Source organism: Serinus canaria, chromosome 5 (genome assembly GCF_022539315.1).
Source record: "Serinus canaria isolate serCan28SL12 chromosome 5, serCan2020, whole genome shotgun sequence".
Classification (NCBI taxonomy): Eukaryota; Metazoa; Chordata; class Aves; order Passeriformes; family Fringillidae; genus Serinus; species Serinus canaria.
In genome coordinates this window covers 29,649,749-29,676,558 of record NC_066319.1, presented here as the reverse complement: position 1 = coordinate 29,676,558, position 26,810 = coordinate 29,649,749, and the positions used below count along the sequence as shown (strand labels likewise).

At 42.5% G+C, this 26,810-nt stretch overlaps 2 protein-coding genes across 5 annotated transcripts in view; one reads left to right on the top strand and one right to left on the bottom strand.

Moving 5' to 3' along the window:
* Positions 1-17,241, top strand: part of ZFYVE26 (zinc finger FYVE-type containing 26) — a 48,490-nt gene extending 31,249 nt beyond the window's left edge. For 2 of the 3 annotated variants that reach the window (XM_050975176.1, XM_009101976.4), the window contains exons 28-41: positions 414-583; positions 1,892-1,920; positions 3,759-3,880; positions 3,968-4,188; positions 4,784-4,931; positions 6,037-6,246; positions 7,036-7,251; positions 9,207-9,404; positions 9,704-9,906; positions 10,772-10,913; positions 11,475-11,534; positions 12,795-12,977; positions 13,767-13,811; positions 14,870-17,241. In XM_050975176.1, coding sequence (XP_050831133.1) covers positions 414-583; positions 1,892-1,920; positions 3,759-3,880; positions 3,968-4,188; positions 4,784-4,931; positions 6,037-6,246; positions 7,036-7,251; positions 9,207-9,404; positions 9,704-9,906; positions 10,772-10,913; positions 11,475-11,534; positions 12,795-12,977; positions 13,767-13,811; positions 14,870-15,079 — 2,157 coding nt within the window. In that variant the 3' untranslated portion in view covers positions 15,080-17,241. The remainder of the gene's footprint in view (positions 1-413; positions 584-1,891; positions 1,921-3,758; positions 3,881-3,967; positions 4,189-4,783; positions 4,932-6,036; positions 6,247-7,035; positions 7,252-9,206; positions 9,405-9,703; positions 9,907-10,771; positions 10,914-11,474; positions 11,535-12,794; positions 12,978-13,766; positions 13,812-14,869) is intronic. The other variant, XM_018907520.3, reaches the window with a different exon arrangement.
* Positions 17,242-18,056: 815 nt separating this feature from the next.
* Positions 18,057-26,352, bottom strand: LOC103826955 (retinol dehydrogenase 12-like). Of its 2 annotated transcripts, none has more exons than XM_030240682.2 (7): positions 26,190-26,352; positions 25,492-25,610; positions 24,553-24,708; positions 24,169-24,273; positions 23,488-23,697; positions 21,469-21,658; positions 18,057-19,607 (listed from the first exon to the last, which is right to left on the bottom strand). In XM_030240682.2, the coding sequence occupies exons 1-7, from the start codon at positions 26,267-26,269 to the stop codon at positions 19,505-19,507; spliced, it is 963 nt and encodes a 320-aa protein (XP_030096542.1). In that variant the 5' UTR covers positions 26,270-26,352; the 3' UTR covers positions 18,057-19,504. The 2 variants fall into 2 exon arrangements, with proteins under 2 accessions (XP_030096542.1, XP_050830786.1); XM_050974829.1 differs by lacking the exon at positions 26,190-26,352 and adding an exon at positions 25,711-26,178.
* Positions 26,353-26,810: the final 458 nt, after the last annotated feature.

Genomic DNA, 26,810 nt, shown 5'->3' with positions numbered 1-26,810 from the left:
GCTTAGAAACAGTACTGATTTCTCAAAAGTGCATCTGCTGCTTTTGAATTTGGAAATTTCTAGAATGGCATCAGGAAAAACAGTCTAGAGCTTTTAACTCTTCCAGGACATGATCTAATTAGCTTTGTGATCAGAACTGGGATAATTTAAGTTATAGAAAGCCCAAGGCTGCTGCAAATGTATTTTAAATTCTGGCCTCTGCGTTTGGGGTTTGATTTTTTTTTTCCTTTGCTATGCTTTTTTCAAAAAGGAATTTTAACAGGGAGACTCAATTACTGTATAATTCTGAAAAGCCTTATCCTGCATGGTGTTTCCTCTCTTCAAATGGAATAAGTTTACTCACAAGTAGAGAGAGACAAGGAGGGGACTTAGTAAATTCTCATTGTGGCTCATCCACGACCTCCTGTGCTTAGTTTAACAGGCGCCATCACTGCAGGCGCTGTGGCAGGCTGGTGTGCAGCTCTTGCTCCACCAAGAAAATGGAAATAGAAGCTTGCAGAGAAAATCTGTCTCGTGTGTGTGATCAATGCTATAGCTACTACAACAGAGAAAACTTGCCTGGCACGGTGCAAGACACAAGCACGTAAGTTGTTCTGTCCTAGTTCTCATCAATTTTCAGTAGAGTGCATGAATGGACTGAGAGAGACGTAGCATTTGGATTTATCTGGATGATGTAACATCAGCCATTTGGCCTCCAGCTGTTGGGATTTTCAGGTTTGGTAGGTGTGGGAATGTTCCTTATGCCTCACTTTTCTTTTCACATTGGATGGAACATTATAGGGCCAGGCAACAAATTCTTTAATTCTTTAAGTATCAATAATTCTTTAAGCATCAGTTAATCACTAACCTAAGAATTGAATGCTTTGATGCAAAACATAGCACAAATTGCTACAGTGTGACAAAATTCCTTGCAGTATACTCAACTTCTGGATTGATATTGCATGTTGACTAGCTCTGCTGAACATATCAGTGTTTTGGTTATTCCATAATCCCTCAATTATGGCTCCCTGAACCCTTGGGGATTAAAAAGCAAGTTTCTGATTAGATAGGCTTTGAAACTGCCTTTAATAAAAGGGACAGCTGTGATGACAGATTTTCATTATGTGGTTGCTTTCAGCTGAGAATTGGACTGAAATTCATTGTGTGTACACAGGCTAGCTGGTGAAAAGTGCAGCTGAAAAGAGTTTTACCCTCTGTGGCCTTGAGCAGGCTTGACTGGGTCACAGAGAGTAAGATTTACCCTTTCCAGCCATGCTTTTATTTCCCCTTTTCCTATCAAGCCTGCAGATAGCAGTATCTACTACGGCAGTATCAGCAGGCTTCCTAGGAAAGGAGCAATTCTGTGCAGCTCTGAAGAGGAACCTGTGAAAAAACAAGCAGTAACTTGCAGCTGAACAGGTTGCTTACATTGCCAGATTAGGCCAGCATTGCTCAACACTGTGCTTGAATGCCACCTGCTAGGTTTTAATTAATTGTCTAGGTTTTTTTATACTTGCCCTGTTTGTGTATCAAACCCAAGTAAATCTTAAGGGCAGTGACTTGGATGCCAAAGACTTCATTTTAGCTCTGACATGTCCTGATATTGGGCTGTTCTTGTTCTCAGTGTCTGCTTTTTTATGATGTGTGTAACAGTGCTGTTCCTACAGAAGGTTGTAAGAACCAATTACTTAGTGCAGTTGAAATACAACAATACAGAGGCAGAATCTTAGATTTCCAAGCAGAAGGGATTAGGGGCAGGGAAGTGTGTTGAAAAGGACAGGTGAGGATAGCTGTTGGATTTTTACAGAACAGTGTTCTGAGGAGTGTAGCCATACTGATGTCTGCCTTAAAGCCCTGTTTCCCTCAGTGTTCTGGAGTAGGCATGATGGTTCTTTCTGTCATTTTATTACAGCAGAAAAGAAGATCAGGACCAAGTGGAAGGTAAGGAATGGAGAAATGTTAAACCTCAGCTTTTTTAAGTGCCTGATTAGCAGTTAGATACTGGAAGCTGATAAAACTGGTTGCAACTAAAGGGTGATCAAAACTTCAGTTACAAAATATCACTGATGGTTTCTGCATGTGCAGCCGAAATTGAGCATTTGAAACTTCTGTGAATGGAGATTGAGACTTGGGAGAGCTGTCTGAGGCAATATTGAATGTGTGGATGGGTGTCATAGAAAGGAACTGAAAAAAAGTTGGAGAATTCATTTTTCATTCTAGAAACAGTGAGAGGCAGTGGTGTGAGTAGGAATTAATGAGCTCACTACAGAGCAGTGCTGAGGGATCCTCTTTTTATAAACCATGACAGTACAATTCTGAGTACCACTGCAGTAGGCTGTGGTGTTTTATACCCCATGCTGCCAAGAGGTAGCACAGCATGAGGCCCCTCTCCTGTCCTGAGTTCTATCTCCTGTGTTGATTGTGTGAAAATAGTAATTGCATTTTGGTGCCTCAATTTCCAAATCTAATATCCTAAGCTTCAGGAATAATAGCAAAATTTAATTGACTTTTTCTCTGCCATTTTTCCTCAGGAGGTATTTACTGGTTTTGGTGTTTTGGGTGATTGCAAAATTTTCCTACACTGATGTGAAATTCTGTCAGAACAAGACACAGTTAGTTGAATTGCTTATAACAGTAGCATGAAACATGGTGCAAAATTTGCATTTGTGTAATAACAAAGCAAATAAGAATATTTTTTCTCATTTGTTCCTTTTTAAAGTATGATGGGCTATTTGAGAATTTTTTTCCTCTGCTGTTGATAGAAATTTGCTTTACTGCTACCTTTGTTTCAAGACTGAAACAGTGGAAATGTAGCTTTTGTGTAGCATTGCTGCACATCACTGGACGTATGTGATCCATTCTGTAAGAGTGGATAAGAACAATGTGAAAATCCTCAGATTTAAGAGTGAAAGAATTTTATTTTGCTTTTCTAACTTATCTGGGTGGACTGTGGAGAAGGCTAAATATTTTGTAGCCTAGTTTATTTGTGCCAATTCAGTTTCGAGTTCAACTTGGAAAAGAGTAGGGGGGTTTTGGGTTTTGGTTTGGTTTGGTTGCTTTGGGTTTTTTTTAATTCACCCCACAGTTTTAGAGTTACTCAACACTCTGAAAAGGGATGTGAGCTCTAAATGAGTACATTTTGAGACTTTCTAAAATTTTTTTTTTCAGAGGAAGCTGATCAGAGGCAAGAGTAGCAAATTGTCATTATTCTCCATTTCTTGGCATTGTGAGATTGGCCATTGTGTTTTCAGAACCACAAACTTGGTCATCAAGTTGAGGGCTTGTGTGCTCTCAGCTACACCCAGATGACAGACAATATTTCATTTATAACTGTTCTGGGTTACAAGTTTCAAAACAAGAATTTCCTTAGTCTGAAGGAAATAGAACTACTTTTCACAGAAATTATCTTTCTTGAATCATTTGATCAGAACTCAATTTTTTCTGCAGTACTATTTTATAAGAAAATGTAACATTAGGAGTTAAGTCTTCTTAAAGTCATTTGGCCTAAAGCTCATGGACTCCATGAGCAAATCACCTGAAGTTTGAAAAGAAGATAGGGTAAATTGACTTAAACACCTCTTTCTTTTACAGCTGTTTATCATTTTCCCCTTCAAGCTGAAACCCACAGCTCTCATATTTCCAGTTCTGTCCTGCTCAGAAGTATTTAATAAATTGCCTAAGGGGAAGCTAAGGAGGGAGGGCTGCTGTGCTTGATGCCCAGCTGGGTTTGTTGCTTCTTGTGTAATGATTTTACCTGGTGTTGTATTTTTTTGCTACAGAAACCTCTAATAATGAATATTCCACAGTGGTACAAATACCCAAGGCAACTGATCTTGAATGGATTTTTTCCCTGAATGAGGAGGAGAATGAAATTGTACGCAGAGAATTTTATTATGAGCAGGTGAGGTCACAAGAGAGTCCAATATAAGCAGTTCACTGGAGAACTACCTCAATACCTATATTTGTCTGTCTTTCCTCAAATTGTCAGGCTCCCAGCTCTTCCTTGTGTATTGCCATTCTTAGCCTGCACAGTGACAGCATAGTGTGTGGCCACCAACTGATAGAACACTGCTGCAAGTTGTCCCAAGGGCTCACTAATCCTGAGGTGGATGCTGGACTCCTCATGGACATCATGAAACAATTGCTCTTCAGTGCTAAAATGATGTTTGTTAAAGCTGGAAGGAGCCAGGACCTAGCTCTCTGTGACAGGTGACTCTAATCAGATATTCACTAGGATGTATTGTGGTACTGTCAAGAGCATTATCTTTTTTAATTGAGGAGTGAAGGTGGAAGGGTTACTTTGTACTGTGGACCAGTTTAAATGAGAATTTCATAATGCAGGAATAATGGGAAAGTTCAAATAGGAGAAGTTCAAGTAATATGACTACTTAACAATTACTGAGAGAATTCTCTGACTAGGAAGAAATCATTCACAAAGATGGGTACATATTTTACTTGTGCTCTTGCGTATCTGCTTTCAATCTGTATTTTAATACAGGATTTTAAACCTGTGCTTCCTGAGAATGAACATCTTCCACGTCTTGTTTTGTCCTACAGAGCTTGAGGTGGCAGGTGTGATATATAAATTTCACATGTACTGTTTTGCTGGTGTCTTCAGTCCGCATGTTACACTGAACATGGCAAAGAAACCCCAAACAATAACAAATACTCTGAAGGGATAGTATGATGGATAGAGAAATGTGGTGTACTGATGATCAGAAATCACTGTTCTAAGAGTTGTCTCTGCATAAAGTTCTTCAATGTACAGTAATAGTGAAAGTGTATGTATTTGTTTAACCTCTAGCTATATCAGCAAAGTGGATGTGTTGAATATTTTGGTTGTTGCTGCCTACCGTCCAGTGCCATCTTTGGATCAGATCCTTCTCCCAGCAGCAGTAACAAGACTGAGAAATCAGCTTTTGGAAGCAGAGTACTATCAACTAGCTATAGAGGTAACACCAGTGGAGGGATGTCAGCATTAATTCTTCTGTAGTGGCTTTTGTTTTCCTCCCTCCTGAGTTGAGATGGATGTGATGTATGAAATATTTAAACAGTTACAAATTGAGATTAAGTTTCTAAACATGGAAGAAATAATTTTATGAACGCTGGAAAAAACTTCTGAGATGGAAAAGTCCTGCTGTGGGGCAGGCTGCAGAAGGGAAGGATAAGCAGCCTTTTTTTCTGGTTAAGATTGGAATGGACTAACTGCAAGGAAGTCATTCAATGGGGGAATCTTGAAGCCAGTAGAAGGGGTGAGACACCCTTTGTGGCAGGACTTTATCTGAAACTTAAATGTTAGATTCTCTTTGTCTGTAATCTGACAGCAGACATTGGTAAGGCACCTTTCCCAACCATTTACTTGGAAATCAGCAATGTTGGAAAATCTGTACATCAGAGCTAATCTCATGTGGTTTATCATCATCTAATCCTGCTCCCAGGATTTTGTAAGCCTCTCTTCTTTGGCATTGCACTTTGTTAAATACAGGATTATGATACTACAAATAGTATTAAGATTTGTTAAGCAGTAATAAACAACAAGAATAGATGACCTATTTGAATAGAAATAGTTCTTGTTTAAAAACAGCTCAAGAGCTTTAGATCTACTAAAGAAAGTCAGGAGTAAAATTTATCAGCAATTTTGTGTGAAATAAAAAATATCCTGGCAGTTTATGAAGCATCTTCTCTTGCCTTTTTTAAAACCACAAATCTGATGAATTCTGCTCTGTAAAAATCATCTGCTTTAGAAAAGCTGATGTGAGAATGTCCTGGTTTAGAACTCATAAAATGAAATTTCCCAGATAAACAGTAGTTTAAACTTATACAATTAAAAAAAGTCCACATTTGGAGATCATGGGTGTTTTGGTAGTTGGCCTTTTGTGCCAGTAACATGGAAATAATCAGCATGGGTTTTTTGTATGGTTTTTCAGTAGGTTTTTTTTAATGGGAAATGTGCTCTAGGATGGGAAAGGTCGGAGTCACAGGCTGTGTGACAAGCCATTTTTCCTATTTGCTGTACTGGAACTGTGTTTTAATATTAACAAATGATTTTGAATTTAGGTTTCTACAAAATCTGGATTGGATCCAGGTGGAGCATGGCATGCCTGGGGCATGGCTTGCCTTAAAGCTGGAAATTTAACTTCAGCAAGAGAGAAGTTTAACCGATGTTTAAAGGCACCCATGGATCTAAACCAGCTGAACCATGGTTCAAGGCTGGTCCAGGATGTGATACAGTACCTGGAGTCCACAGTGAAGCCAGTACTCATCACAGTAAGAATCTTTAGAAATTGTGGTTTAGTACACATCTTAAAGGAATGCATGTTACAATAGCAGGTGTTAGGATGTTTATTTTCCTTCTTTGTCTTGACTGTTTATTGCAAACTGAATATTGCTGAGAAATTTGTTAGCTGTTTCATCACACTGAAGTGGTGCCTGAGAGATTGTAGGATTTTATAGCAATTTGGGATACACTTTGTGGAGGGAAAATAGGCTGTACTGGATAATGTACTATTACTACAGTCTAAGGAAAGTACACTCAATCCCAGCAGTATTTTGTGATGCTGCAGTGATGCAATTTTTCTACTGAAACTCTGGTAACTTTATAGAAGTTGCAAGACTTTAAAATGCTTTCCCACTCCTCTCCAGCCGTTCCAAACTAAATGGTTTGGAATTCTGATTAGGTACCAAAAAATTACTTTTTGTACTAAATAATTGCAGAATCATGATGATGAAAGACCAAGTACATATTTTAGGAGAAAAAAAAATAGCCTCTTTGAACTGGGTTGTTGAAGTAGCTGTTGACACTGGATTTTTTTTAAGTAAGCCTTCTACTTGTCCTTGGAAACAGCTATGCTGGGTACAGCAACATTCATCCCATCTGTTGATAGAGTTCCAATCTAGTGTTTATAAAAAGCATTGCTGGATTCTCACCCCTCTGAAGCAATACCTGTTTTTAAAACAACATAACAGAAAAGCTTCAGGGCTGAGTGACAAGACCTATCTGAGAAAATGATTTTTTCTTGCTGATCATCTATCATTGGTTCTCTGTGTTAATGGTAGGATGATGATTACTTTGCCACATTGAGGGAACTTGAAGCAACACTGAGAACAAGAAGTCTGTCTCTGGAGGTGATGTGTGAGGGGAAGATTCAACACAACAGCTATTATCAGGAGTGCTTGTTCTATTTACACAGTTATGGCACCAATCTGGCAATAATAAGCTTTTACATGAGGCATGACTGTATGAGAGAAGCACTGCTTCACTTGTTAAATAAGGTGAGTAGTTCAATTTTCATCACCAAAACTGAAATTTGAAAAACAGCAACGAGCATCATGCAGTGTTTGGGTGGCTTTCTGCACAGGAGTTTGCTGAGGTCCTGAAATGCTGTTATACAAACTATACAGTGACTGAATTCAGTGAGACAGAAGAGCAACACTGATTTTTACAGATCTAAAGAGAGTATGCAGTTTTGGTTCTTTTTATAGAGGTCCTGCATCAAGAACACTTTGTCTTTTTTTTTTTTTTTCTACGAAGTTGAAATTGTGGGACTGTTGTCATAGAGTTCAGAAGAGAGAAAGAAAATTTTGAATTCCAGAGTGCAGATAACATTAGACACTACTCCCTATCCCTGTGCCTCTGTCTCGTGGTATTGTTTGTTGAATCAGATCACCTGTGTTTGCACTTCTGTAACCATTAGGAACATAAGGGAATACAGAGGACAGAAGTCTAGGGAGCCCAAAATGTGGTTTCCAGCTCTCCCTTAAGGAAACTGCATAATATAAGAGGACTTAAGTATCTCTGGAGTAAACAGTTCTATTGGTGCTAAACTACAATTAAATCTAGAAATTATTCCAGGTTCTTACTAAGACATTAATAGTGCTTCTTAGGAGATGTGAATCCATTATATCTCACCAGCTTGTGAGAGTGTGTTGTTTCCTTTTCTAAGTTGCTGTGCTTGTGTTTGAATTACTGATTTTTTTTTTATTATTATTTGAAATAACTCTGATTAAGAATGTACAACTTGAAACACCAACTTCCATTGTCTTTATCTGGTTATGAGTTTTTTTTAATAGAAAATTAAGTTGCCTTATCTGCTCTGCTTTCTCATTGTACCGTCAGTCATTCTACCATCTTACAGTCATCTGCATATTGAATTACCTTTTTAAATTTATCCTTTACATCAGTTTAAATCTGCTTTTAAAGAAAAGTTGCATATTTTTACGATGTAGGTGACATACTTTAACCTCTTAAGTAGCAGACTTGGAAAATGCTCTAGATAGACAGTTTGATGTGGAAGTTTTGGACAAGGAACTGGTAGTAATCATACAAACCAGAGAGGAGGGTTGGTTCCCCTTAAACTGTAAGGTACTAAGCTTCTGACTAAACATTTTGCAGTTGGTTTTTTGGAGACATTTTATGTGTACAGACTTTGACACTGGTATCTTACTCTGAGATAAAAAAAGATTTCAAAAATTTCCTATCAAGCCTTTAAAACATTTGTGGTGGCCCTGTTGACACTTATCAAAGTTACTGTGGAAAGAAGCACTTGTGAAGCTGCATTTGCAAGACCACAGTCAAGCGGTCAGGAGGAGTAAATACCCCCTCAGGTCACTCCTTGTGAGATTTGATCTGAACAACTGTTCCCAGTCCTGGGTTCCCATATACAAAACTGACACTGTGAAAGTGAAGCAAGTCTAATTGAAGGCCACCAAAGTATCTAGGGGCCTGAAACACCTGATATTTGAGGAGAGTGATAGAGCTAGGTTTTTCTTGCTGGAAGAAAAGGCAAGAGAAGATCTATGTGTGCTGTTTTCAGCTACTAAGTGGGTGATTACAGCAAAAATAGAGCCATGCTTATCTCCTATGCACCAGTAAAAGGCTAAGAGACAGTGGACACGATTGGGAGCAAGGGAAATTCCAACTGGATATAAAGAAAAAGGTTTAAGGTTTTTTTGGTGCATGTGTTTAGACAAAGGACCAGGGCCACAGGGAGGTTGTTGAATCACTCTACTTTGTCAGGCTCAGAACTGGACTGGACAGGTCCAGAGCAGCATGATCTGACTTGGAAGTCATTCTTTGAGTGGGGTTTTGAACAAAATAATCCCCAGAAATCCCTTCCATTTTCAATTATTTATTAATTTTATGATCTCTGTCACTTAATATGCCTTTATATTACATAAGGAAAATTAGCTACAGTGGCTTAGCTTCAACCACTTTTCTGTTTGTGTAGGAATCCCCATCAGAAGTGTTTATTGAAGGGATCTTCATTCCAAGTTATGAAAGTGGAAAACTGCATATGTTGGAGAACTTGCTGGAAACTATTGATCCAGGATTGGAAAGCTGGGGAGTCTACTTGATTGCAGCCTGCAAATACTTGCAAAGAAAGAACTATTACCATATTCTGTATGAACTGCAACAGTTCATGAAGGTAAGTTGAGGGACAGTGCCATCTCTTTCAATGAAATGCCAAATACCATCAGACTTTTGGTTATTTACTTTGGTCTAAACCTGCATGCTGGACAAATATATTTTTGCTTCTTTACAATCTTAGAAAACATAGAAAGGCCTGAGCCTTACTAAAGCTGACCTGATCCATGTTATGGCTCTGGCACATTGTATTAAAGAAAGCAGAGCTCTGCCTGCTTTGTGTGAGCCCTTCAGTGCAGGCAGTGATCACTGAAGGTGGGGTCCTGTGGTCCATCTTGGTGGTGGGTGCATTTCTTCCAGGATCACGTCCGTGCTGCAATGACCTGCATTAGATTTTTCACTCACGGAGCAAAGTCTTACACTGAACTTGGAGGAAAACAGATGTGGCTTCTAAAGATCAAGGATCATCTCAAAGTCTATCTGCAGGAGGTCTCAAGAAGTTCAGGAAGGAAAAAAATGGCATTCACTTTTCGGAAGAAAATGTCTGCTACAGATGTGTCGAGGTATTTATAAACAAGAAGCTAAGTTTTAGGAGAGGTGAAATTCAGGCATTAGACTTTGGGGGTTTTAGTAGTTTCATTCAAGTTGGCTTTAGCTAACACTTACTGGTTGCCCTTGACCCAAATCTGCTTTTATGTAGTTACAAGTGTAGGATTCCCATCACTTTTTCCCCCCAAAATCCAGACCAGGAGATGGGCAGTTGTTTCTACTAAAAATCTGTATGTATATCAGACTATCCTCTTTCAATTAAAAAAAAAAACAAACAGGAACCCTACAATGCACAGACAATTATACATCATTCCACAAGTATTTTCTTCTTTTTCTCTTCCTTTCCTCTCCAAAAAAGCAAGCAGCTTCATAGTGCTTCACTGTCTACTGGGGTTAACTCAAACCACTGCATTATGTACAAGTTATAGGTGCCAGAGATAACTGGATTCCTGTATTCAAAAGTCAAAGTGTAAATTTAGCCTGATCTCTCTTGTACTTGGGGTTTTGTATCTTGGTTTTCTTAGGGTCTTTTTTCATTCTTTCTTTTAGTCTAGACTCTTAACTTAAACCTAGAGGGGCATGTGTGTGATGAGGTGAAAAAGCAGGAACAGATATTTATTTGGGGAGTCAGTTTTTCTGGCTCACTTCTTTGAAATAATGTGAATAATTGCTCATCTTCAGCTTGTGATGTATGTAAAGTGCACAGATCTGAAAAGTAATATTGCTGCAGACTTGCACAATGGACAAAGTCAAAAAGCAGCTAAAATAATTGTTTATAAGTATGTCTTCTTTTGAAGGTATTGAAAAAATTAGTTCATATAAGTAATAATTGGCACTTTCCCTGTTACAAAATAAAGTCAGAATTTTTTCACTATCTAGGCACATCAACACAGTTGATCTGCAGATGGAAGTAACAAAGTTCCTGCATCAGTGTGAGAGCTCAGGAGCCTCTCAAATGACAGACTCCTCCTTGCCCACACTCTTTGGAAACAATAACATGAAAATGGATGTTGCTTGCAAGGTACTAATTGCTATTTTAAACACAGCTCTATTTTTCATCAACAATACTAACATGTAATGCAGGTTGAAGCATTTGATGGTTGAAGCAGTTTCTTGTATTTTTTTGGGCAGGTTACTTATGCATGAATGCAACCCATCATTTTTGAAAAATTCATGTTTTTCCTCAGAGTAGCAGAGAACATGTGAGAACTTGTTCTCTTGAGGAGCTCATCTCCTCAAAGTTCAAATTTTCATGGGCAGAGCATCCACAATACAAATAGTAATATGCCTTTTGTCTGTGCATCCCATTATATTTGGAAGCAAGGCAAATAATGCTATAATTTTTACCATTCTTAACTTTGGCTCATCTCCATCTGTAAATTGCCTAATGTCCCTTAGGGAAGCAGTGTGTGACAATAGACCCTATAATTTGCTGTACTTCTTGGGATGGTGTGTTTTTTGTTGAAGTAATGCATTTTATTTTGGCCTCTGGGCAAAAGCTGGATTTGCATTATGATTATTTAGCTGTACATAATGAAAAAGGAATGTGCATTCCCAGACTTGTCTATGCCTCTCTTTTCAGGTCATATTGGAAGGCAAAAACATTGAGGAGGGGTTTGGGATTGCATTTAGAGTTCTCCAGGTATGGAAAAACTTGATATAACAAGCAATAATAATGTAAAGTAACTCCTGAAAGCAGCAATTATTTAAACAAAAGCTTTCTCCCTCCCACAAATGTATTTTAATCCCCCAAAAGCAAAACTTGTTAAGGAAAAGTCTCAAGTTTAAGTCTTACATGTCCATGTATTTGTAGAAGCTTGGTAAAGAAATTAAGACACTGTTTCAGTAGGACATTTCCAGAGTAATAGGTCCTACAAAGGAATGAAGTACAGCTTTTCCTTTGCTGTGCACCTTGTTCAGTGCCTGGACTCTGGCAAACCACAGTCACAGATGTTTGTAGAGACCTCTCACGTGGTACCTCTCTGCAGTTCATGACAGCTATGCAAAGACAGTGAATAAATAAGGCCAGGGATCTCTCTGTTCTATTCTCCTAATTTGAGAGCAAAATTAATTAACTGGAAACTCTGGCTGGGGACCTCTCATTGCTCATGTCTGGGTAAGTGTTGAGTGATTATCAGTCAGCATAGCTCATGAGCCTCTTAAACTCTTCTGAGTGTGTCTCATCCATATAGTCCCAGATGATAGAGTAGGGCACTCTTGGACAGAGGTGGCACACTGAAAGAGTATTTATGGATGTGGCAGGCCCTGCTCCTTCTTTCAGGTCAGGATGTACAAGGCAGAACTCCTCTTTGTAGGGAGATGGAGAGCCTCAGAAAAACAGCACTTGTAAGCAGCAGCAGCAGCCACTACCTCCAGTAAAAATGGAGCAGTGAGTCCAGCTGCCTATCACTTCCATTTCCATCCTTTTTTTTCTTTACTTACTCATTGCAGGATCAGTTCACAGCTTTTATCATCTCTTCCCTCATGTGGATGGTGTATGATGGTCAGTTGCCTCCTGTTTGGGGTATCCAAAGGATGACTGTTGGTGGGAGGCTGGAGAAATAGAATGTGCTAAGTGAGGGAGAGGTAGCTAAGGATCTAGGAAAGAGCTTTTGCCAAAAGAAATAAAACTGATTTTTTGGCACTCCTGAAAAGAAGGCAGTAACAGCACCCTTGTTCTTAAGCAGGATTGATTTTTACAGGTCTGGTTATAAAAAAGCCTTTAAGCCATCCCTGAGCAGTGGTGAGTGGAAAACCAGAGACTCTCAAAACAGTCTTGACGTTTTGGAGCATGATGTGGTATTTTGTCCTTAGGAAAGACTGTCTCAGTTGTGTAAACTCCCTCTGAGAAGATCTGCTGAGAACATTCAATGTGTTCCTCTAATGTTCCAACTACCTCTAGGACTTCCAGCTGGAGGCTACAGAAGTGTACACCAAAGTGGCCAAGCAGCTGGTGAGGCAGCAGAAGTACAGCGAGATCCAGCAGCTCCTGAAGTGTGTCAATGAGTCTGGAGTGGCAGCAAAAAATGATGGGGATAACATTATCCTAAACTGTCTAAATGAGTTCAAAAACATTCCTGCCGAGGTAATTCTGTCCTGCATTGTGTCCCCTTTGAAGTAGAAAGGATATAGACCATACAGGCTGCAGGGAAGTCTGGTGCCTGTACTACTCTTTCTGTGAGTCCTTAGGATGCTCTGGCTCCTTGCTATGGGCATAACTGCAAGATATTCTGAGAGGAAACCATAAGTAGCTAAAGCACACTCCTGCCCAGCACTTCCCAAATGGATACCCATGGCAGGCACAGAACATTTGCTTCACAAGATCCTGTCAAATTCTGCTGATTGCAGCAGGAGGTGTTCCCTTCAGTGAGGCTTCCCTGGCTAACACAGAGGGTGTGTGGAGGCAGAAGCGTCCTGCCTCCATAGGAACCAATTTGTGATTCCCTTTGCCTACCACAGTGTTTTTTCCATCCCAGTGAAGGAAGGAGATGCACTCTGCTAGTTCTATTAATTAGATTAGGGGATGCAGTCCACTCTTTGGGTCAGGGTGGGCCATGGGGTAGCTCCTGCTGGGATGGGGGGAACCTACAAATTCATTTAATGCAACAAAAGTCATGTCCATGAGAGACTCAGTGTTCTCTAGAGATACCCCCCAGAGATGGCCGGCAGGAAAAGCTGTGGGGAAAGAGAGGACTTGGAATTAGTATTTTTTTGTATTTTCTACATCTGCAACTCTCACAGTTGGGACAGTCTAAGCGCCTGCTGTGATCTCAGCAGCCCTGCCTGTCCATAGGAGTTTGATCCCTGATGGGGTAAAGTTTTTCAGACCATTATCACTTTAAGTGTGAACACCTTTTCCCTTCTTCGGATACAGGATCTCGATAATCTGATTCAGGATATGGACAGTGATGAAAACAAGGTAAGTAAAGGCACAGTAGCAAGAGCTAAATAGTCCAGACTTGGTCTGCAGCTTGCAGGCTCTTTTTCACTGGCTTCTCTCTCATCCTCATGCAAATAAGAATTTTGAAGGCTACTTCCTAGATTGTAGAAATCACAGTGAATTCCTCAAGGCCATGGTGTTTGTAACATGTGTAAAGCTGTGACATACAAGTATCAATTGGGCCTATCTCTGTTAGTTCCCTGAGAGACCTCAGAGTAAGGGCTGGGCATTTGTTAGAGTGGGAGGAAAAGTGTTTCAGAAAGGCACATTGGTGGGTTTGTTATTCAACTTTTCACATAGGTGCACGAAGATTTCTAGTAATGGCAGACAGCTAATGATGACCACTTCAGCTTATTGTTTCAGGATACTATTTCTGTGGTGATTGAGAGTTGAATGATAAACATCTCCAACTTCTGATAGACTTTTTCTCTTAGAGGAAATGAAGCCTAAACTAGTTTATTTCTTTGTTGGCTTTCATACCAGCCAGCCAAGCCACTGGAGAACTGTAGATGCCTGTTCATAGAAGTGGCTGTGACTCAGCATTTGGGGATTGTTGTAGATACTGAGTGGCATAGCTGGGAATAAAATCTAAAGATCTTTGGCAGTCCTCTGTCTGCTCTGAATGACAAACTCACTGTGGTAGGCAGATTGAAAAATGGGCTTTTAATTCTGCTTTTCTGTAAGATCTGTCACTGAAAGATGGGAGTTGTTCTAGAGCCAGCAGTGGAAGAAATGACAGATTCAGACTCTCTGCTGTAATTAATGCACATGAGGGTGCTGTAGTTAATGCACAAGATAGCATTCCTGGGAATTTCGTGGTCATACAGTAAAGGAGTGTCTAGGAGACACAAACTCAATAAAATACACCTGTTTGCCCATCTCTTTCACTGGGATCCGCTTCATGCCATGCTGTGTTTGGTAACCTGCTGCTGCTGCCTCGTACAACGCGCTTCTGAACTGGGTATTTCCCATGAGTCCTTGCTTGAGCTTGTCCAGCTAGTTTGCTCCATCTTTCTGACTCTGCCTCTCGTGCTCAGATCCAGGCCTACCTGCTGTGCAACAAGCTGCGCTCGGCATACCTGGTGGCGGTGCGGCAGGAGAAGGCGCGGGCCGTGCAGCTGGTGCAGCGCGTGCGCCAGCTGGCCGACAGCAGCGGCGACCACGTCGTCAAGGCCATCTGTGCCCAGTGGCTCTCCGTGCACCAGCCCAAGGGGAGAAATCGGCTTCCCCAGGGCACTAGGAAGTAATGTGTAACTGACACGTGCCATCCTGCTGAAGGAGAGGGCCTCCCTCAGGACAGCTCAGAGGTGTCTGCTTCAGCAGCCTCTAGGTAAAATGGAACTCTATTGGCTGATGTCGGTGGCAAATGGATGCTGCTAATGTGCCTCTGGTGAAAGGAAGGGAACTAAATTACAAGTGCCAGTCCTGTATTTTGATAAACAGTCACTACCTCAGGGTGTTTTTTGGCTCTCTTTTTGATGGGGGGAAGGGGGACAGTTTCAAACTAAACGAGCAAGGATTTAGGTGTATGGAAGAGAGCACTTCTGTTTCTGGCTTTACTTTTTGGATTTTGTTGGCTTTTAATTTTTTGGGGGGTTGATATTTTTTGAAAAGCACTGGACTTAATATGTGTTTTATTTTTAATCCAGAAAACATATGTAGAGAGGACAGAAACATTTTATCCACTCATTGTAGCCTAGAGTATAAAATTTTTGTGATGTTTCCTGAAAAATTTTCAAGATTGGAGAGTTCTTCTGTTTCAAAGACTAAAACTCAGATTTTTTTTTAAGCCTCTAGACAAATCATTGCTACTTCTTTTTTATCCCTTCCTCACAACCCAGTACAATGTACCCAGGTTTTTTTAGTTTGTTTGAAAAGGTAGGAACCGATTCTTTAGACAGATTTGTACTTACCAGTCACACTGTGTGATGTGTGCCATAGATGTGGCACTTGGGCTAGTGCCAACTAAGTAAATGAAGTTATAAAGGGCATGTGCTGTAAGGGGAGTACAAAGGGAAAATAAGCCTTTAAAATAGCTGAAAAATCATGTGCCTCTTTCTTTACTGCAGTAATACCCAATAAATCATTGTGATGCAGCTTTATGACTGAATAGTTGACAGGAAACTTCCACAGTTTTTCATCAGATACGGCAAAGAATAAGGATAGAGCAAGCTGTGGCAAAATCAAACAGGTGGTCTGTATCCTTGTCACATAGGGATGTATTTATTTATTTATTAGCAGAATAATTTGCCCCTGTGAAGTACAATAGAACACTGAAGTGGACATGGCCTGTATTGATGGGTTTTGCTCTGGAAGTGTTAGGTTGATCGGTTTTATGAAAAAAAAGCAGCAATCTTGGTGCAATGTCTGTGTTCAGGGATGCTGAAAAAAAGTAGCTGCTTCTCTGCAACTAGTATTGGGACATGAGAAACTGGCAAAAATGTGTTAGACATAGTAGGACCTTCAAAAAAAAAAAAGAACAAAACATGGCACTCCCATGAGTTTGTGTTTGCTGTTTACATGTATTTCAGCACAAGAAGTAGGAAAACTAATTCACTTTCTTATTAAAAAGTTTACATCAAAAAACCAACAGGTTTTCTGAAGTATAATGTAATTGTAAATAGTTTTAATACATAAAATAATTGAGACTATGAAGTAAGAGTTTTGCACTATCCGCAAGCTCACTATAATGAAAAAAAAGACTTCCATGGTGTTGGAAAGGATTCGGACCATCTTCTTCAGGGTTTCAAGAGCTAACACAAACATCTCTCTTTGGAGGTGCTCTGCTCTGCTCACTAGAGCAGAAATGACCACATACAGCTTTCAGAATCCCCTGACCACAGATTTGCATTATCTCGTTAGTGAGCAGTACTAATGAAAGCTTTTGTTTCCTTGGCCAGATTGACCTAGCTTGCCATCAGCTTATGGCCATCAGGCCAATCCTAAAACATGACACTACCTATGGCTTCAGTCATTTTAAAATCTCTGGTGATGGGGAGGAGATTTTACTGTGTGTGGGTATTCAGATTTGCATTGCTGTAATGTTCCTGTTCTGCTCACGTTCCTTCAGCTGCAGAGAGCACTGAGAGTGGAGTTTGCCATGCAGACCTGTCAGTTCCCTACCTGCCTTTCTTCCTGACCTCTTTGCACTGTACCTGATGCACTTTATATAGTGTTTGGTGTAATTTGATGTTCTTAACCTGGAATTGTAGGGATCTTTCTTGTACCAGCAGAACTGAAATTTTGACCCCGATTAATTACATTGTGTCATAAATAGTGCAATTATCAAGGGGCTTTGAATTTCTGAGCAGGAAAAAGGGATTGAATACTGCCAGTTTAAGACATTTTCTCTGTTACTGACCAAGGTGTGTTTACAACTAAAACAAAAATAAAGTATTATGACTGTTAATGTATTTTTCAGTTTATTTTTTATCTCAGCAGAGGTAGAGTTCTCTTTCTAGAACTGCACTTTGCTTTTGGCTATGCTTAGTGGAGTAATTAGAAGGGGGGTAACTGTTCTTTCATGCCAAATTTACGTGTTACTTAGTATCCTCAATATTTAGATCAACTGGAATGTCACTTCTTTAGAATTCCCCCAGCAGCTAGGTAGCCTAGGTAGTTCAGCCTCATGCTTGTACTCAGTAATCCTCTTTAGGGAGCTTTGCAAGTTAATCTAACTCTCCCTTACAAGCCTCCCTTTGAGACAGCTAAATGAGCTTTAGTTTCCTCATTTTTTAGAGATCACCTGAGAGGTATAAATTACTTGCTCAAGGTCAAAGAGAGTGGATGTATGTCTGTGGAAATGTTTATTTAATATGTCTTATGTTAAATCTACAACCAGACTTCTTTGAGAAGTGCATTGACCTGCAAGGGCAAAATTATTTCACACCAGAGAAATATTTCACACTTTTCTGATTTTTTTAAAAATGGTTTCTCTTGCTCCTGAAGCCACTTTAAAGATCAGAGAATGACACATAGAAAGCAAGCCAAGGCTCCAGTGGTAGGTAGCATTCTACTGCTACATTATAGTTGTGGATTTAGCTTCATCATTGGGATGCAGCATAAAGAGGGAGGGGGAAGAAAAGCAGAGTGACAGGGAGAAACACAAAGGGACTTTTTAAAGTGTTACCTAGACTGAATTCTCTGCATAAGTAAGGCAGGTGCAGATAACAGCAACACCAAGTAAACAGATTCAGCATTTCTGAAAGAACATACGGGGTCCTGTTGTAAAAGGAAAATGGCTTTATTTAGGATTGCTCAGAGGTAGCACTGATCTGCATAGACAGCATCCAGACAGGAAGAATTAAAATTAGCATTGGTTTTCCAAAACTGGCAGTTGTCACAGTGGCAGGCTCATATGCAAGTCCAAAAACTTCCAGGCATTTTTTCAGAAGCAGAAGATAATCCTATGAGCTGTGGCACTTGGTTTCTGACTGCTTAACTCTTCCAGAAATAATCTCTGATTACAGATTGCACTACAGCAATTTGCACCCACATAGCACTGGAGTTCCCAGGGAGCAGTCCCAGCACTGTGTGGCCTGAGCCAGCTGCTTTGTGGAAGTGCAAGCTGTGTGGTCCTGCATGGGCAGGCTGGCAGCCTTGGCTAGCAGCCAGTCCCTGCCTGCCCCATAACTGCAGGGCAGACAAACGCAAGGATTTCTGTGCAAGTCTTACCTTCCTGTCCTGGAGCCAGTTTGACCTAATACCAAGACAGTCCTGCCTCCTGCTTCAGCTATTTAGCTCTAGGAAGTTTGGTGTCATTTAAAGCTAAAGTCTCAGCTGAAGTTGTTTAATATTTTTTTAACATGGTTGAGATGTTCCTTATTCATTCTGCTCTGTTTTCTAGATTCTAAAGTAGTTTAAAGTGCAGCTGGGGGGTTTACCATGACAACTTTTACACTTTGTTCAGTGCTTCACAAGAGAGATGTTGATTTTTTTAATGACTTACCTGTGCACAATTGCAGCCCTCTTGCAGCTTTTAACCTCCTAGTCACCTGCACCAAAACCTGGGTTCTCAGAAGATTTGCCTTCTCAGCCTGCTGCAATCAGTGGGTATTAAGGGCCACGATACCTCAGTGGCTGTGGTCCAGCTTCTTACAGAGCATGCAGAGAAAGTGATTCCATGTAAAAAACTTTACCTAATGCTTGGCACAAAAAGGCCAGAACCTGTTTCTGTGTGCTGTTTGTATTGCCTAAGTTTTCAGAAAGTCTAATATCCCAGAGTATTTTTGCTCTGCCAGTTCAGAGGGTAGGAACTGAAAGTAATCTCAGAGATCATAAGTTTAGAGTCCTACCTTTTTACTATTGCTGTTAGGGAAAAAAACAACCAAACTTTATTTAAAGTAATTCCTTGTTACTTCATAATCTAAACCTAAGACTGCAACCTCCCTTTCTACTCTAAAGCCAGAGAACCATAGCCTTGAGCTGCTATGTGAGATAACAAGCAGGTTGCTCCTTGCATTGGTGCTCTAACTCTCCCGCTAGGAAGAGAAACTGATTGCTTACAAATCTCAATCCTTAAGTGTAATATTCCAGAAATTCAAATTATGTCATGCCCACAGAGCCATCCTTATGGCAGCTGAAGTATCAGTGTTCTACTCTTGAGGTCTCTCAGCAGTGCTGTTCCCTGGAGAAGCTTTGCTGGGCCCAGCCAGGGACACTCTTGGTGCTGCTCAGTCCCACTGGATGCCAAGGAGCTCACAGCTCACGCTCCAGAGCTTCTTTGCCGTCTCATCATCCCGACCACGTGGAGATACGTACGCTGGCTGGCAATCGCTGTAAGAAAAACATTCTTTTAGTTCCTTCAAGTCTAAGATCTCCATCTGCATTAGTCTGTGTTAAGATTAGGGAGTTGCTCTCTATCAGCTTAATTCAAGACTAGGTCAAGAACAGTGGGAGCTATCCAGTAAATGAGCAAGGGTTGGTGCTAAGCCACCATGAGAAAGATTTCTTTCCATCCTAGCTAGGGAAGAATCTCTCCCAATGGCATCAAGAACTGGCAAGCAAGTGTACCTCTATCTGTTCTCTCAACTCTTAAAGAAACCTCACTAGTGTGCATTTTCATTAATACCACTAAAAAGGCACCTAGACTCCAACCAAGTTCTTCAGGAGCACATTTCCTAAAAAACACTGCAAAAAAGTCACTGAAACAGCCCTTAATTCTAAACCATTTATCCCACTATAAGCCCAAGAATAACACTGTAATAACCATGCATGGTTACCCCCTTTCCATTATCATCTGAACTGTGGCTCCTTTCTTCTCAGCTCTTCCAATCAGAAAGCACTCAGTCTGGAAAAGAGGTCCTGTGTTCTCAACTGTAATGCTTCAATAACTTGGGAGTTTAGGAGCACAGAAGAAATGGCATCTTGTAAGGTTTCCATTCGGTTCCGTGTTTATAGATGCAGTCTTTAATATTCCTGAAATGACTGGTGGACTCCCACCTGTCTCACTGTGACGTGCAAATTTTTTTCTTAATGTCTACACTTGTGTTTCACTGGCAAGTGAAAAGGATTCTAGGCTAGTCCAGTGTAAATTGTGAATTAGTGTTGAAGCTTCTCATTTCCCACCAGGTCCAAATCTCCCTTTTTTCAATGAGTTTAAATTCTACCAGTTTTCTGTACTTTGGGACATCAATGCTACATTTTTATCCCAAGACAGGCAGCCAGGGAAGACTTAAGATGTCTATTTTTATATTCAGGTCTGATTAAGATGGTATTAACTCCCAAATGAAGATTAGGCAGTGTCATTACAGAGACTAATCTGGTCACAGATCACAAGAAGTAAGCTCTGCAAAGACACAATGGCTCCAACAGCAACCATGTGAGAGAGGAGAAAAAACCCAACGACTTTTCATATTTTTTCCCAAAATACAGTATTGTTACAGTGCTCTACAAGCAGTGGGAAGCTGGCAGACATATCTGTGGGAATCTGTTCAAATAGCAGTCTTCAAATATAGAATGATGATGACTTGAAACTGCTCTGGGCTGTGGTTTTGGTGATGGGAAAAGGAGAACAATGTAGGGTCCTGGAGTAAGTCAAAGAAGTCAAAAAATAATGGGTTTTGTAATGGGAGCTACACAAGACCATTTCCATGACAGTGTGACAAACAGCCCAGCAAGAGTCCTCCCAGCTGGTGGGTCTATCACACTGGAGGATAAAATTATTTGGTCACATGCCAGACCTGAAAATCTCACCTGCCTCTGCAGTTCCATCAGCTCTCCCAGCTCTCTGAGAGCACAGGCCCTTCTGCTCCAGTGGAGTAAAACTACAAAGGGAAATGGTCTTCCCAGAATTGACCTAATTAACTACAGAGTTCTACTGAAAAGTGATTTTCCCAAGTGTCTGGCAGGTCAGCATTAGAGCTCCGAGCATGTGACAGCCAATCCTGCACTTTTAGTACATTAGTATTTCTAGCACTAAAGCAGATGCTATTGTATGAAGTGTTGCACAGGTCAGGTGTTTCTTCTAACATGATTTCAACAGAACTGGAAGGGGTAGTGCTCTATTTGTCACCCTCAGTCTTACCAGACAGCCTCTTACCTGGTCCCTTCTTAATGAAGAATGACAGTAAGTCCCACATTCCTCAGCCAACGAAGTTGCCTCCCACAGAGAATCACTTCATCAGCTTGCACCCACCTGAAATACTGTCCTGTGACAGACTCCAGCTCCTCAGCTACTGCACAGTAGATACTGGTCTGAGCTCCTTCACAAGGCGTCTTCAAGAAGAAGGAGAATATCTTCCACAGCCAGGTCATTACAAATGAGTGCCGGACCAGATCAGAGTAGACAGACCCGGGATGGAGAGCGTTTGCTGTGACCTTAGTGCCTATTGCAAAATAAAGTAGTCCAGGAAAAATCTGCATGGATCAAAGTGCCTTTAAAAGAAGGGTAATATACTCCTCAATTCTACCGGTAGATATTCTGTAACTTAAAGGAGGAGTCCTTTAAGTAGCACTGGATACAGAGAGTAAGTGAAGTCCTCTGTAGTTAACTGCATGCTGGATGTGATGGATACACTTGACGTCTTAGCCAAATCAGCAGTAGTTTGGTACAGGCTCCAAAGAAGGTAAAGGTGTGAGATGTAAATGGGCCAGAACTCTAAGAAATCCACAGAGGCCAGTGAATATCACTGCACATGCACTTGGAACACCCATCAGGCAGTTAACACAAGCAGCATATGACTTTTCCAATACTCTTCTATCCAGGAACAAATAAGGTTGTGGATGCACTGAGTACCTTTCCCACTGTATGTAATTTGAATACAAGCCAACTACTCCATTCCATAAATATTACAGCCTAAGTAAGCCTTCTGTGAGCTCTCCCTGCTAGGAGATACGACTGCAGGATGACAGTCTTCCCTTGAGCTGGCTCACCTCTCAAGGCTGCTCCTCAAGGCAGAGACCTTTTACCAACAGCAAACCTTTGGATGAGCCCAGCTGAACCTCAGCTCAAGCTGAAACTGGACTGCACAGCGAGTAACTCTCCCCTGGAACAGAGATGCTTTTCAAGGTTTGAGATTTCTTACCTGAGACTGAGAGCCTTCCTTAAGCAAGGCAGGAGAGGCCCTTTGCTTGCAACAAATCCTTGGTAAGTGACTGACTGCTGAATTAATACTGAGGAAACATTACTAGTCCATGTAGCTACTCCATAATAATTATAAACTTTGTATAGATAATTCCATTACATATAAATCGTCCAAGTCTGAGACTCAAACTGGACCTAGGCTCCCTAAGGGGTTCAAAAAAGTATGGGGCTTGGTGCTGAGCCTCGTGATTCAACAGCAGGGTCTTCCTTACACAGTCCTGTGTGAATCATTCTAACTTAATTCAAAATCAGTTTTCCTTTGTATGTGTCTTCCATGTAAGTAACAGAGTGAACCTTGCCATCATACTTTGTTAAGTCACCCTTTTTATGACATCAGGTTAAAAACACTTTTGCTAATACCTTTGATGGTGATTCTTGAAGCAGTTTAAATCATTCATCCATGGCACTGGAGCATCCCCTGCTCCCTTCTAAACACAGGAGTAATTATGTGCCTTCTGCAAAACAAAGCTAGAAGGCCTGAGTGCTAAACTAGCAGCAGTTTCTAGCAGGCTTTTGAGAACACCTGCCTCTTTTGACTTACTCTAATAGTAATTTCCTGGGGAAAACACTGCTTCTGTTGTAGTAAATAAATACTACTTAAGTTTATGAATAGGACTGAATGACACAACTGTGACAGATGTTGTGACTTACAAGGTACTGTCTAATCTTATGCTTGCTCTATGGGCCACCAACCTTTAAGGCAGCTGAGTGTGCATTAGGTTTTCTATTGGAGACTGCAGTTGTGGCTCTGTTTGCAGCTTCCATCCACATACCCCAACTGTGTGGATGCAGCTAGTATTTTACAAGCACCACAGAAAAATCAGAAGAATTCAACTGTGCCAAGCTACTAAACTCCTCTACCCTGTTGTTGTAAAGACCATCTGTGTTGTAAGTCTCCTGGTTCCACAGACAGGAGATATTTTCTTCCTGCAAAGAGCTCTCAGTGACATTTGCCTCAAACCATCCAATTTCTGCACAGACTATCTGCAGCCTTTTCTTCAATCCACTCTCCCCATCCATGGTGCTCAGAAAGCCAAGCAGATAAACACCCCGCCTGCCTCTGGAACTTGCCTTGCAGCCGCCTGGCCAGCTCCCGGGTGAAGAGCACGTTCGCCAGTTTGCTGTGACAGTAGGCAAGGCCACGATTGTAGCACTTCTCCCCCTGGAGATCATGGAAGCGGATCCAGCCTCCGTGATGAGCCAGTGAGGACACGTTCACAATGCGGGCTGGGGCACACTGCTTCAGACGCTCCAGCAAGAGGAAGGTCAAGAGAAAATGACCTAGGGGGGAGATGAAAGGTCATCCTTCTAGGAAGGGGTCCCCTGCTTGTTTATATGTGGTATCTTACTGCTGCCCTCATTTCAAGTCCAGGAAAAAGAAATTTTCTGTTAAATTCCCCTGAATTATCATCTACACTTTTTTGGGGCCTTCAAGTTCTGCTCCTCATCTTCAAAAAAGCTGGAGCTGTCATACATTTTAAAATGTCCCAGGTAACACGTACAGATACTTAAACTGGATCCACAAGATGCAAATAGACTGAATTGCATCTCCAGAACTCTGACTCTGGCCCTCCATCCCTCCTGTAAAAGGAAGAATGAGGAAGAGAAAATCTGACAGCAGGATTTTCCTTTGGCATTTTGCAACAGAAGTCGATGCTAGAAGAAGATGATCTTTAAGGGCAATTCCAACCCAAACTATTTGACGATTCTATGATTCCATATTGAGTGCAAACATGATTCCACTGGCCTTACCAAGATGATTGACTCCCAGCTGCATCTCAAAGCCATCAGCAGTCTTGGAGTAAGGGCATAACATTACCCCAGCATTATTAATGAGAATATGGAGTTCCTTCTCCTCTGTAAGAAACAACAGACATCCTTTAACAAGGAAACAGAATACAGACAAGAAGGTAGCACAAGTCACCCCTTGCTGTATGACTTGCAGCCACATCACCTTAAAAAAGGATATGTCTCCTACCACAAACTAGCTCATGGCCTCTGACCAGCCCCTGCTATGAACCACAGTACCCAAGAGGTACAGAGACAAGAAGGGCAGGGATTTGGCAATGGTTAGAAGAACAGACAGCAGTCCTTAGCAAAATATTCTTACTAAAAAGAAGAATCTAGAGACTGTACCTGCTAGAAATCTCTCAGCAAACTCCCGGATGGACTTCGTATCAGCCAAGTCCAGTTTTTTCACAATGACTTCTTGGTTCCCTGTCTCAGCTCGGATTTCACTGGCTGCAGCTTCTGCCTTTGCTGTGTCTCTGCAGGCAATAATTACCCTCGCACCTGCAAGGAGCGGAGGAGAGAACAACAGGAACAGGAACTAAGATCACTGGAGCACACTGGATGATCAAGGCTATGACAAGTAGGCTGACCATGCCCAGCAATTACAAACAATATATAGTTTCTTTAGGGAACTAGCATCAGTCAGGGGGGTGGCTGGAAGAGACAAAGCCTTTCCCATTCAAGTGTGAGTTACAGTCCTGCTGAAAGATGATTTCAGACCAGGGAAATGCACATGTTAAGTGCCTCTGTCCATGTTCTCCCAGGTCAGGAGTGCATACAGCAACACTGCTATGATAGGGTTGTTATCTGCCTCTATAATGGGAACATCAAGCCAGGAGCACAAAAAGGTGATGGATTCCAGCCAGAGTAATTTCTAAATGGATTGTGAACAGGTAGTTTAATCTTCTTACCAGTTAGCCAAATAACATTTACATCAAATTAGCTTGAAACATAACTAAAGCACAGTGGTGGACCTATGGCATTTCCCAACTTCATACAAGCAGAGTCCAGGAATTTCCCCAGTTCTCTCAAATCAGTTGCAATGCAACACATTTTCATGTCCCCATGGACATTTTTGGAGTCCAAGCAATGAAAACAGTTGGGGAACTGGGAACTAGCACCTCAGTGGTTACAGCCTCTGAAGGAACAGCACTTGGACTCATCTCCAGTAACTGGAATCCAGTTTACTTCAATATAAGCCTACAACACGTCTTCCTTACGTCCAGAAAAGGGGCTACTGACACAAGGCACAGGCTCTCCGGCCGCTGACGAGACAGCACTTGCCTCTTCGCGCGAGGTCTCTGGCAGTCTCCTTCCCGATGCCTGTGTTGGCTCCTGTGATTATCACCACCTTGCCCTCCAGCCTTGCTGTCGACTTACACCGTCCTCCAGCGACATACCGCCTGCAAGAGGGGAGGCACCAGTCCCTTCTGCCTACTTAGCGGGCCCCGGCCGAGGCTGAGCACCCAGAACCTGGGGGTTCGCATCAACGCTCGGGCTTACCGCTGTGCCCTGGCCTGAAGCGGCTGGTCACAACCCTGTCGCGACCGGGACACCGGCAACACGTCCCCCAGTCCCCCGCGCTTTCCCGAGCAAGGCTCCGCCCTCGGGCCCCGCCCCGTCCGTGCGCCAAGTGGGGCCACGGCTCCCATTGGCTGCTGCCGCGCGCGCCGGGGCCTTTTGGCCAATGGGCTGCGCCACCGCGCCCTGAGGAGAACGCGGGCCCCGCCCCCGGCCGCGCCTTCGCGAGCGTGTCGCTGCGGGGACGCAGCCCGGGGGGACGTGCCGGGGATGAGCGAGCCCCAGCACTGCGGCACTGCCACCGGGGCGATGGAGCTGGCAATAACTCCGACCCCAGCGCGGGCTGAAGAACGGGATTCACGCTGTTCGCACTCTCGCCACACACACACAGACACACATGGGCGCCGCTCTGAGGGGCTGAGCATACGCGAAGGGCAGGGGCTGAGCTCGGTAAGACGCACCTGATGTAGGGCGCTGCCACGAAAAGAAAGACGGGGACGGAGACGGCGGCGCCCAGCGCGGCTTCCCAGCAGTTGAGCATCGCTGCCGCCAGCTACCCGCGCACGGCCAGCGCCCGGCTCCCGGCAGCGCCCGCCCGCCCCTTTGGATCCGCCTCCGCTCCTCCCGCGTTGGCCTCGCCCACAACCGTACCGCCACACCTCTACTCTCGGGCCGCGCCCCCGCCCGGCGCAACTGCGGTTAGCCAGCGGCCCTCTGGTTTTTACTCCGACCTGGGTCCCTCGGAACATTCTGAAACGCGCTCCTCAGTTAAGGAGCCGAGAAATGTCTACAGAGACAGCGCAGCGGCGGCTGTCGGCAGTGGCGTTTGAAACACATTTTTACAACTCCATGCCGAGGTTAATGTCATTAACCCCGGCAAGGGGCATCCAACCATGTACACGTGGGCAGGCTCCCAAGCCTGGGAGCAGCGCGGCGGCGGCGGGTCACGCCGGTACCGGGGAGCCCCGGGGTCGCACCGGCGCTGCCGGCCCGAGGCGCCCCGCGACGGCAGCGGACGAGCGCCCCCGCGCGGTGCGGGCACGGCCCTCAACTCGGGACTACAGCTCCCAGCAGGCAGTGCG